General features: G+C 49.0%; 2 protein-coding genes across 3 annotated transcripts in view; one reads left to right on the top strand and one right to left on the bottom strand.

Moving 5' to 3' along the window:
* The window catches only part of MSS51 (MSS51 mitochondrial translational activator), a 35,682-nt gene that overhangs the window by 18,432 nt on the left and 4,549 nt on the right, over positions 1–12,701 (top strand). The window contains exons 6-7 of one of the 2 annotated variants that reach the window (XR_013979607.1): positions 896–989; positions 3,305–4,029. Coding sequence is in view for 1 of the 2 variants with exons in the window: in XM_080982011.1 (XP_080838137.1) it covers positions 896–989; positions 3,305–3,533 (323 nt within the window). In the remaining variant the exon portion in view is untranslated. Of the gene's footprint in view, positions 1–895; positions 990–3,304; positions 6,789–12,701 lie in introns of those variants that run through there. The other variant, XM_080982011.1, reaches the window with a different exon arrangement.
* LOC308463559 (cytoplasmic phosphatidylinositol transfer protein 1-like) overlaps positions 5,838–12,701 on the bottom strand; it is a 50,569-nt gene continuing 43,705 nt past the window's right edge. Inside the window, exon 10 of the mRNA XM_080982071.1 lies at positions 5,838–9,687. Coding sequence (XP_080838197.1) covers positions 9,434–9,687 — 254 coding nt within the window. The 3' untranslated portion in view covers positions 5,838–9,433. The remainder of the gene's footprint in view (positions 9,688–12,701) is intronic.

Consider the following 12,701-nt stretch of genomic DNA (forward strand, 5'->3'; position numbering starts at 1 on the left):
GGATATTCTGGTGTCCTACATGCCAGGACACGAAATCCCTGCAGATCTGTTGTGTATGGTTGTTAACAGAGAACAACTTAAGGTTTATGTACAGCGGTTGCAGTTGGGTTAAAACACAGGTGATACAGGTTACACGGAAAGGGGAAGGATGTTAGGATATTCCGTTCCACCTTAAGTACAGGCATGATTGTTGTGTGTCACATGCCTGTTTACACTCCAGCACAGCTTGCTGGGAACTTCCATTTGTGTATAGCTTTTGCTTATGCTTCTTGCTTTGGACACAAAGGGGGTCGGACATGTTTTCCTTTTGTCCTGCTGTACGCTGAAGAAACTGCTTGTAAATATGCTCACACAGCCGTCTCCCTGCCACTTCTGTTGTGCAGCATTATTTACTCTGCTGAGTGTGCGTGCCCAGCTTCTGAAGGCTTCTGAAGCTAGGGTTGCAGTTTCATGCTGATCCAAGGACTGGAGATCGCCCGAGACACCGGCCAGTGGGCTGGGGCCTGCCTATTGCCCCCGATTCCTTGGCTGCATCCCAACAGTCAGAGGCAATGATGCTTCTGAACACCTGTTGCTGGAAGCCACAGGAGGGGAGAGTGTGCTTGTGCTCAGGCCCTGCTTTTGGACTTCCCACCGGTTGGCCACTGTGGGAACAGGATACTGGAGTAGATAGGCCACTGGCCTGATCCAGCAGGCTCTTATTATGTTCTTATGCATGGTGGCACATAGAAATGGCACCAGGGTCAGGGAGACGGCTAGGCTGAAATCCTTCTGACATGTTCTCTGGTGTGTGTCACCACATTGCAAAGGGCAATACCACGAGATAAAACCTTTCAAATAATGCAACCTGGGCACTGCATGCAAATGAGCCATTTCTGGTCTTCTCCATTCCTAGGTTTCCATGCCTGCCATGACCTAATGGAGAGTTGGCTTCCCACCTTGCTGCTCCTTCGAGACTACGAGATCCCCTCGCTCTTCACAGTGTACAGGTAAACAGGCAGGTTCTCCTCTACTTCCTCTCCCACACCCGTTCTCCATTGCTGGTGCCAATGGCCAGACGAGACGATATATAAGCGGAGGTTGGATGGCCATCTGTCATGTATGCTTTAGCTGAGATTCCTGCATTGCAGGGGGTTGGACTAGATGACCCTTGGGGTCCCTTCCAACTCTTAAGATTCTATGATTCTATCTGGTGCTGGGGGCAAAAGTGGGCAGATGTAACTGTTACCTTCACAAAGCAGGCTGCATTCACAGGGACATAGGAAGCTGCCTCATGTTGGCTCAGACTATTGGCCTCTCTAGCTCCATATTGCCTACACTGACTGGCAGTGGCTCTTCAGGGGTTCAGGCAGGAATCATTCCCAGCCCTACCTGGAGATGCCTGGGATTGAACCTGGGCAAGGCTGATGTGCTAACCACAATATCACAGGCATTCCACTCTTCTATTCTCCTTCCAGGACATTTTGACATTTGCCGCTCATTTGGATGTCCAGCCTGCATTAGTAATGTGCAGGTGAGGCTGCAAAGCGTTCAAACAGACTAGGAAGAGGGAGGCATGGCTAGGGGGCTGTTGCAGCTGCCTCCCAACATCTACCGCCTGAGGCATTTGCCCCAGGCAAATGAAAAGGATCTTGAAAAGGATCTAGGAGTCTTGGTTGACCACAAACTTGACATGAGCCAACAGTGTGACGCGGCAGCTAAAAAAAGCCAATGCAATTCTGGGCTGCATCAATAGGAGTATAGCATCTAGATCAAGGGAAGTAATAGTGCCACTGTATTCTGCTCTGGTCAGACCTCACCTGGAGTACTGTGTCCAGTTCTGGGCACCACAATTCAAGAAGGACACTGACAAACTGGAACGTGTCCAGAGGAGGGCAACCAAAATGGTCAAAGGCCTGGAAACGATGCCTTATGAGGAACGGCTAAGGGAGCTGGGCATGTTTAGCCTGGAGAAGAGGAGGTTAAGGGGTGATATGATAGCCATGTTCAAATATATAAAAGGATGTCACATAGAGGAGGGAGAAAGGTTGTTTTCTGCTGCTCCAGAGAAGTGGACACGGAGCAAAGGATCCAAACTACAAGAAAGAAGATTCCACCTAAACATTAGGAAGAACTTCCTGACAGTAAGAGCTGTTCGACAGTGGAATTTGCTGCCAAGGAGTGTGGTGGAGTCTCCTTCTTTGGAGGTCTTTAAGCAGAGGCTTGACAACCATATGTCAGGAGTGCTCTGATGGTGTTTTCTGCTTGGCAGGGGGTTGGACTCGATGGCCCTTGTGGTCTCTTCCAACTCTATGATTCTATGATTTTGTCCAATAGTGGGGATGGCCCTGAACTCATTGAGTTATAAGAAGCTACACAGAAACTGGGAACAGTTTCCTAGGACTGTCACCAAACCCAGTGTGGTCCCATTAGGGCAGAATGCCCAGGAAGCCAAATCAATATTGGCATTCTGTCAACTTTTGAATATCTGTTTGCACACATATTCCTTTGATCTCTTCCCAAGCCTCCTGTTTCAATTGCTGTGTTGTTTTATTGCCTGTTTTAATTATGTAAGTGTGTATGCATAATTTATCTTTATTCAATTTTCAATATAATGAGATACATACTTACATTAAAACAAGGGGGGGGGGAGAAGATTCATATATACATACCTAAAAGGAAGGAATGAGAAAAATTCACGAACGTGGAAAATCCATTGTTTTGATGGAATTGTGTATTTTAATCATGGATGTTTATATATTAATATTTCTGTAAATTGGATTTTATGTATTAGAAGCCTAAAATTATCTTCATTCATTTTATTATGACATGTATACTGCATCTTTCCCCCAAGGAACTCAAGGTTGCATTACATAATCCTCCTATTTCTACCCTTAAAACCACCTTGTTGAGGTAGGCTAGGTTGAAAAGCAGTGACCAACCAAGTAGGAATTTGAACCCTGAACCCCAGGTCCTAGTCTAACACTCTAATCACTACTCTATGCCAGCTCTATTCAGTGGATGCTAATGAAGTCCAGGCAAGGTTGTGTTAAAGCATGTGTTATTTCACACTTTCCAGTGCATTTTTCTGTTGCTTTCATTGCAAAAAGTCTGATCTTTTGAGGAAATGGGTTTGCTGTGCAAAACCTCCCCATCCATTATAACAGCACAACTATCATGGGCCGATACGTGATTGAGTTCCACCCCAAAATAGTGACTATCTAGATGCACTTGAAAAACCATTCAGGGTCTAAAATGACCTAGGCAGTGCGAACTGAAAATGAGCTAGCAGCACTAACCAAAACCCCTTCCTTCTTCCCCCCAGTGAACAGGAAATGAAGAATTCGCTCAAGATCTTGATGGAGCTAGAGACCCAGATCACAGGCTGTGGGGCCAACCCCTTCGCCTCCCTCAAACCAGAACAGGCCTACTCAAACCCCAATAAGCCTCCTGTCTACTGCAACTCCCACTACATGATGTTCCGGGGGCTGTCTGCTCCCCCAGATGAGCTGGACATAGGAGAGCTGGATGGGGGCGAAGAGGAGCGAGATTAGATGGGGAAGCTTAGAGCAAGTGACCTCCTAACTGAAGGCAGCAGAGGCTTATTCGTTTCCCCACATCTGTTCAACTACTTGCTTGGAGCGGACTGAGATGTCAGGAACGCAAGTGGCTGTTTTGTGTGCGTGCTCATTCTCAAATCTGGCCCCGTCCTTGCAGCTGAAGGGCAGATTCCAAGGGTAGCAAATAGGGAAGGGCCGTAGCTCAGTGGGGAAGCACCTGCTTTGCATGCAGGAGGTTGTGGATTCAGTTGACAGTGTAGGATTGGGGGATATCCCTGCCTGAAACCCCAGAGAGCTGCTCTGAGGCCGTGGATGTTGGCTCTCCCGAACTGGAACTCCCATCAACCCTAGAAACCATGAAGCTACCAGCCATGATGTCTGTGCTCTGCCTCAGAGGTTGGACGCAGTAATGCGTCTTGAGTACCAGTTGCTGGAAACCACAGGAGAGAGTGCTCTTGTGCTTGGGTCTTACTTGTGGGTTTCCCTCTAGGTATCTGGCTACCCTCTACAAGACCAGGATGCTGGACCAGATGAGCCTTTGGCCTGATCCAGCAGGCTCTACTCATGGGTTCCATGGTTGGAGGCTGAAGAGCTTTGGGATACCAGTTGCTGGAAATTGCAGGAAGAAAGTGTGCTGTTGCACTCAGATCCTGCCTCCTAGCTTCCGTTCCACAGGCATCTGGGGGTGGGGCACTGTGAGACCAGGATGCTGGACTAGATGGGACATTGGTCTGATCCAGCAGGCTCTTCTTAAGTTCTTAAGCATGGCCAATGTCCTGTGGACCTGCTGTTTTTCAAAAGCCAAGCCACGGATGCCCTACTTTTGAAAATGTTGGTATCTTTGTGGTAGTTTTTGTTATGTGAATGGTGCCACGGCACCCTCCAACACATCCCAGTGCAAAACCAGACCGTGCTCCCACGCAAGTCACATGACCTGTGCAAGGATACAGCATACATTTTTGGGTGCCACAATCTCAAGCATTTTGGGGCACTGCGCTTGTTCACGAGAGCACAACCCTCCCAAAGCAGGATGTCCTGAAAAATTGTCAGGTATGTGCTACGGACCCCCTGGGTAGGTTATGCAAACTAACAATTGGAAGCCACTGGTTTGGACCATACTGAGCAAGATGAACCAATGGCCAGCCATGTATCAGTTGAACTGACAGCTAGTCCCATCCCGTAAGAAGTTGACACAGACATGGGATCATGTCACTGGTATCTCCAGCTCAGCAGCTCTCCAGGGTTTCAGGTAGGAGTTTTTACCAACCATTTTCTGGAAGTGCCCAACTTCTGCATGCCAAGCAGATGCTCCACCTGAGCCATGGCATATCTAGCCACCTTTTAGTCAAGCAGAAATAAATAAGAAGGGAGAGGACTGTTTGTGAACATGGAGGGTGGGGGGAGGACCCCAGGATGCACTCCCCCCCCCCAAAAAACCCTGATCTCGTGCTGCCTTTTACTAAAAATAAACCTGCAGACTATTCAAATTTCCCATCAAGTATTCCTGCCATGGGGACGCAGGTGGCGCTGTGGGTAAAAGCCTCAGTGCCTAGGACTTGCCGATCGAAAGTTCGGCGGTTCGAATCCCCGCGGCGGGGTGCGCTCCCATCGTTCGGTCCCAGTGCCTGCCAACCTAGCAGTTCGAAAGCACCCCCGGGTGCAAGTAGATAAATAGGGACCGCTTACTGGCGGGAAGGTAAACGGCGTTTCCGTGTGCTGCGCTGGCTCGCCAGATGCAGTTTTGTCACGCTGGCCACGTGACCCGGAAGTGTCTCCGGACAGCGCTGGTCCCCGGCCTCTTAAGTGAGATGGGCGCACAACCCTAGAGTCGGACACGACTGGCCCGTACGGGCAGGGGTACCTTTACCTTTACTCCTGCCTTCTTACTTACAGCCAGCCCAGGTGGTGGAAGCCCTGGCTGTCAGCTTCTTCATCCTCTTTAGGCTCAGTGTTAACCCTGATAGAACTCGGCAGAGAGGAGGCGGAATGGGGATGAAACTAGAATTAGTTGGCTCTGCCTGTCAATGTCTCTGGTGCCACCTACTGTTGGCCTCCTGCCACCACTGATTTTATACGACACCCCTTTAGTGTAAGTCCAGAGGTTTTACAAATGATGCCTGGAAATGTTTCCCAAACAGTGTGGGCAGACACCCAAAGCTGTATGAAAGGTCACTCAAGAGAGCCAGAGCAAGAGCAGTAAGGACCCAGGGGATGGAAGTGTAATAAATAAAATACAAATCAGGTACGATTGCCAACATCATGTTGACCCCTGCTGAGCCAGTTGCAGAAGCACAAGGATGGTTTTCCCATGAGAAACTGTTTTATCACTCAATTGTTTTTTAAAAAATAAAGCATAACAGAATGGCTCCTACACAGATCACAAATTATCTACATAGGATTTTCCCATACACACCAATTTCCCCCCCATTTCCAGGGCCCATGGAATGCGGGGAGCCTCTCCGCTTATACACTGGATGAGAACAGGCCCCAATCCATGTTTGCCACCCGGGTTCTCAAAAGGCCCAGAAACACAAGGGTGTTCCATACATTCTCAGACACTTCCCCCCAAAATCTGGGTGAGAGATGGCTGATGGAGCTGCAGTCCTAGTTCCCCATATTTCAGCACACATAAAAAGTGTAAGCATAGTTCATAGATGGCTAACTAAAATACATATTGCTGGATCATCTTTCTGTGCCATCTATTCTTCCTGGGAGCTTGGATAGATCTTAGGGGTCAGAATCCCACCCAAGCAACACTTCAAAACTTGTTTGACCTTGATAGATAATGTGCATCAAACACCAGTCCATGTTCCTCAACTGGCAACCCTGAACCACACGGCAGGCTTTCTGAGGATGTTTTTCTCAAGGTCTCAGTTTGGTCCCTCCAAAAAGGGTGAGGATCCAGCAATTTCTGTGCATTCAGAGGCAAAATGTAGCAGCTGGGATGGCAGTCTGGGAATCAAAGGGACCAACCACAAAAGAAGCTAGGAGCTGATGCCTACACTCAAAAAGGGCAGCAGTTCCGTTCTGTGACAGAAAGCAGTGCAAATTCCAGTAAGGATGCTTGTACATTGAGGTTCGGAGCGCACGTTAAGACTTGAGAGGCTGACATCTGAGGAATCTGTGGCACCGCCTTGAAGCCCCCTTCCAGATGGGAGCTGCACTTCTGGTTTTCTGCAAGGCAAAAAAGTTGGACGCTGGTGATGGCAGGAGAGTTGGCAGGCGATGGCCTCCGAGTGTCAGTTGCTGGGGAGTCGAAAAGAGGGGAGACGGCTGTTGTGCTGGGGTCCTGTTTGCAGGCTTCCCAAATGCGTTTGGTTGGCCTCTGTGAGAATCAGAGGCAGGAATAGATGGGCCATGGGCCGGATCCAGCAAGGCGGTTCCTACACTCACATTAAATTTATGGGCAGGACCTGAGGCAAAAGAAAGCAGGGCTCATTCCATTTTGGGGAGCCTTCCAAGAGCCACATGGGCAACCTTTCCTGGAGGATAAGGCTATTCATGGAGAATAGGACCATCAATGGCTACTAGCCAATATGGACATGTCCTACCTGTGCTGTCAGAGGCTTCTCACAGCCACAACAAAGACAGGATGCTGGACCAGATGGGCCTTTGGCCTGATCCTGCAGGGCTCCATTTATGTGCATGCCCTGGCTGCAGCTGACGGATGCTTAGGGCACTGATGCTTCCCACCTCCCATGAGGAGGGGATTCTGCAGACATTTGCTGCGGTAGTGGGAATGGTCCCTGTTCCAAAGGCACAGAGGAAGAGGTCTGGGGGCCACTGTGTGAGGGAGGCAGAAGGGCTGGAAAGGACTAGGACGCTGGCTCAGCATCACAAAGACCCAGAAGAATCTTACTAATTTAAGACACGTAGGGAAACTGGAAACTGCTTTAGGGTAAGTCAGACCATTGGTCCATCTCGCCCAGTATTGCCCACACTAAGTGGCAGCAGCTCTCCAGGGTTTCAGGAAGACTGTGCTCTCCCTCTGAGCATTTGTCTCCCATTGATCCGTGCAGCTCAGTATTGTCTATGCTAATCTTTGACAACCTGGTACCCTCCAGATATTTTGAACTGCAACTTTCATCAGCCAGCATTGCCGTACCTGTTGCTGGAAACCCAGCTGCTTGATTCTGCTTGCAGATTTCTCACAGGTATCTTTCTGGCCGCTGTGAGAATAGGATGCTGGACTAGATGGGCCACTCGCCTGGTCCAGCAGGCTCTCCTTATGTTCTTATGGGAACTGTAGTCCAAAACAACTGGAGGACCTTAGGATAGGGAAAGCAGGTCTACACTGACTGGCAGCAGTTCTCTTGGGTCTTAAAATAGGGGCTTTCCTAGCCCTACCTGGAGATGCTGGTGATTGAGCCTGTGCCCTTCTGCTCTTACCCCTTTATGCCAGTGTAAACAGATTTGATTAATTTGTTCTCCTTTTGCTAGCCTCAAGGCACTGGGTGAGAGCTCCAAAAGCAGCAATCCTGACTACCTAGCAGTCCTGCTCAGTCCCGGCTTCAAAAAACATTACCAGGTATTGCCTATACAGTAATTTCAAGTTGCTCTCTGTAGCCACAGGGACTAGAAGCTTGTTTTATAGCAGCCCCCAGAATGGAGATCCTTAGCATGCACAATGCTGAGCCTTGCTATCAAATTCTGCATGAGGGTGGTGTGGAAAGTATTGGCAGGTTTGCTCTCCAGCCTAGCTGGATATTGGCACATTCTGAATAAAAGAGGGGACAAATAACAGGAAATCCTATTCAGAAAAGGCCTGTCTGTGTTACAAAGAACACTGTTAATCAGTGTTAAGGCCCCTCCAGACATCCTTTATATTGTGCATTCACCAATATTTGTGCTCACAATGGTATCAGGGCAGTTATGCGCAATCCTGTTTTCAATACTATTTGCACTTACTAAATATTCAGGGCAGAAATCCTGCAACTTTTTATATACCACTAATGTTCCAGTATTTTTCAGGGGTGGTGGTGGTTCTTGCTTTGTTGCACTAGAGAATAGGAGCTGCCCGTCCAGGTGTCATAAAAGTGATAACCTTTGGGAAGCATCACAGAGCAGCTAAAAAAGTGGAATGAAGTGTGGACACCCCAGGATAAATCCACTATGAATGCACTATGATTGTGTCAATGACACACTGCAGAAAACTTCTGCATAAAACAAACAAACAAACCCTCAGTCTGGAAGGGTCCTTATTCCACTGATGATTATTAAGACTCTAGTTGTCCCAGCACACAGACCTCAATGGCAGGGATTGAACCTGGGACCTTCTGCTTGCAAAGCAGATGCTCTGCCCCTGAGCTATGACCCCTGTTACCACGGAAGTCCCCTTGCATGACTGCTGAGCTGGTGGGAGACAAGCAGTCCAGGCCTGCCCACTCCACTGAGTCCCAAAGGAACTTAAGATGGCGCAGTAAATTTCACTCAACATTTCTGTAAGCGAGGAGAAGCTCAGGATGTGTGTGTCTGGACTGGGGTGTGTGAGTTATCCTGCAATACAGGAATATCACAAGTGCCCCAGGTCAAACAAGGGAAAAGTCAGAGAATCCCTGCCACGTTTGGATGGACGCCAGCCAGAACAAGTCAGAAAGGTTTACTTTTCAGGAGAGCTGCTGAAATCCGGGGAAGGGAGTGGCGGGCCACAAGTTGTAGGCCTTTCCTCAGTCCAGCAGGTGGGTGTTGCCCAATTCAGGACAAGGAGAAACTCAGAAAGGTCATTAAAAAAACCAAAAAAAACCACACATAAATAATTTCTTTTAAAAAACCAGACGAAAGCAAGGTACATGCCTTCCTGTGGAAATGAAGTGTGTGTGTGGGGGGGGCAAGTCTCTTTGATGAAGGAAGGCGTGGGGAATCAGGAGCTGGGGTGAGCCTCATGGGGCCAGGCGTCACTCTGCGTTGGCACGCTCCCTCAGGACCGGCAGAGAGAGCATCTCTGGGGCAGATTTCTTCCGCGGTCTGTCCTTGGGCACACTGAGGAAGTCTGGCGCGTCACCGCTGAGGGGAGTGGAAGGGGCGCTCTGGGTGTTGGGGGGCAGGCGCATTCCGCTGAGGGTGAAGGTGGGCTCCGCCATGCCGACAATCTCGTTGGTCGCCTCCTGGGTTTCCTTCTCGTACAGGCGCACCTCGTCCATTGTCATCCCTGTGGGAAGAAAAGGTGGAGGGAGGCTTTCTAAGAAGAGGTTGAGGTGGGGGGTGGGTGGGCGCTTGCTGCCTCTCTTTGGGTTAGGCCCCAGCGGCTGCCTCTCCTCCCCCAGGGCACCACTCGCCTCTCTCTGGAGCCTTAACGGGGAGGAGAGCGAGGCAAGGGTCGATTTTAGCTTCCCCTCCATCCCCAGGTGCGAAAGCGTGGTATAGTGGATAGAGTGTCAGACAAGAACTTGGGAGAGCAAGGTTCCAATGAAGATCACTGGGGGACCTAGAGTAGGTCACCTGTCTCTCAGCCTACAACACAGGGTTGTTGTGAGGGGGGAAATGGAGAGCGGGAGAACAATAAAAGACCACCTTAAGTTCTTTGGAATACTAGTGGGATAGAAATTGTAATACTAATCTGCCCTTCACCCTGAGGAGGACTTATAACAATTATTATTATTCATTCATTCAGCCTTTATTGGCATAGCATTATTCTTAATTGTAATAATGTACAATTACTGTATCACCACTGAGTACAGCTCACGATTGTATCACTGATAACCCTTAAACATAAAGTTGAATATTTGTTTTTGAAAGCCCAAATCTAAATCAAGTGTAATTTAAAATAAAAACAATGATTACAATAATAAAATCACCACTGTCATGAACATGTCACACTCAATTCTGGGCAGTGGATCAATTTTATTTATTTACTGAATTTATATTCTGCCGTATACCCAGAGGTCTCAGGACAGTTCACAGACCAACCCATCAATCCATCCCTTCTGGAAGCAGAGGACTCAGATTCAAATCCAGGCCAGTGGGTTACCCCCTTTCCCTCCCTTTCTGAGAGCAGCGGGAAACCACTAGTGAGATACTCCATTCCACTCGCCATCCCACCCAACACAGGTGCTTGAACTTTCCTGGGCTGGTATTGTTGATGCTCCTTATATGTTTTCTCCTCTCTTTCTTTCCTCCATTTGTGCGTATACTTCTGAAAACTTTGCCATTCCCCAAGTACAAGGATCCCTGTCCCTATTGCACTGCATGCTGCTGTGTTTGCTAGGTAAGGATTGGCACTCTGAATGGAATTCCCCCTTCCATTCAGGTTGGCTGGTGACCCAGCATCCCTGCACATCTATCGGGGAAAGCCATGAAGTCAGTTTAATGCTCATCACAGGAACAATTGGTAGCTGCCTTGGACAGAATCATACCATTGGTCCATCTGGCTTAATATGGCCTACACTGAGTGGCAATGGTTCTCCAGGATTTCAGACGGAGGTGTCTCCCAGCCCTACCTGGAGACGCCGAGGACTGAACCTGAGAGTTCTGCATGTAACGCAGATGCTCTGCCCCTAAGCTACAGCCCTTTCCCAACATGCTCCAGACACCCTTTGCACTGCTGCTGCTGCTGCTGCTCTCATACATCTTGGGCACAGAAAAGGCATAGCTGGGTCTCCAAAGGACAGGGGAGCCTTAGCAGGAATAGGGCTGGGACCTGCTATGCTGAGATCCAGGAGAAGAAAGGAAAGACCAAAAGGCAAAAACAAAACATATACATACAAAACGGGAGTCCTGGGCAGGGCTGGCCAGGTGGGGCGTTAAGGGTCCTGGGTGCTGAAGTTTTTATTTGTGGCCACGTGCATCTGAGTCTCGAAGGCACGAACCTCTTCCAGGGACATGTCTGTAACACGCAGAGATGCTCTCAAAGCTCAGTAAAGCAAGCCGGGCTCGGCGGAAGGAGGCGCAGGAAACCCGGAGGCGCTGAGGCCCCACAAAGAGCCAACGAGGGGCCGTCCCGAGACGCTGGTGCTGCGAGGGCCGCATCTCCGCTCTTTTCAGAGAGACAACGGGCCGGTCCCAAATGCACCACCAACTGCAATGGTGTCTGTGGACAGGATTTCTCCTTCTTGCTGTAGGGAGCACATTTGGCCCCTTGGCCCTAACCCCACCCAACGGAAAATGGGCTGCGCAGGATGAGATCAAATCCTGCCCTCTAAACAGAGCCTGGCCATCTGCTCGGGGTAAGAGAGGTGCAAAATGTGGTGACTCAGTTCAGGGGGCCTTTCCCAGATGTCTGCCAAGCGATGATCTGTACGCTGAGACGACGTGGGTTAAGGAACCCTTCTCTCTCAGGAGCAGAACTATCACAGCACAGATCATCAGAAAAGGGGGAGGTTGAAGGCGAAAAGGGATGAGAAAGCCCTGAGCAGCAGTGGAGGGCAGAGTTGTTAGTACCATTATGCAGGAGACAGAGAAGGGGAGGGAAAAGCTACCAGGATCCCTAACAGGAAGGGCACAGGAAGTTGTTTTACGCAGAGGCCAATGACCCATTTAGTCCAGTCCTGTCAAGCTGCAGCTTGATCAGCACTCGTCTCTCCATCTTGTCGGTGGCAGCCTCCTTCGCTGGCCACAGCTAATTTGGGTCACACTACACAGAGCTTAGGAGGCAGCTCATGGAACACAACTGCCTTCCTCTTGAAAAGCAGCTACAATCTTAAATTGTTCAGAATTATCGATGGGGAGCACAATCCAAAGCCCTGACAAAAATCTCAGCTTGCATTAAATGACTACAGAAATGCACCAAGTTTCTAACCCTCCTGCAAAGTGAGGCCCAAAAATGTGCCCCGTTTGGTGGAATCTCAGAAAATAATGAGAGCAAAACAAACGTTTCCTTGGCCAGGGAGGTTTTTCTGCAGTAGTTTGTTGCTCCAATCCCTATGTAATTTAACTAAACTTTGTGAATTATGCCCTATGTGCTTAAATCCAAATAAATTAAGCAACCACGAATGTTAAAATGTATTTTAAACAATGAAAACAACACCGAGTGTATTTGGCGCTTTGGCTTTGTTATCTATCCTCTGCATAAGTTTCCAAGTTCTAGTGCCGCATTCTGCCAGCAGGTGGTGCTACAAGCAAACAGGCACTCTTCCTGAAACCTTCTGCACAGACACTGGTGGTTTCTTCCCAGCTATTCTGTTTGGTGCACTGCTCTCTCACCTCAGGTGCTTATAAGAACATAAG

Source organism: Podarcis pityusensis (genome assembly GCF_964106645.2).
Source record: "Podarcis pityusensis genome assembly, chromosome: 14".
Taxonomy (NCBI): Eukaryota; Metazoa; Chordata; class Lepidosauria; order Squamata; family Lacertidae; genus Podarcis; species Podarcis pityusensis.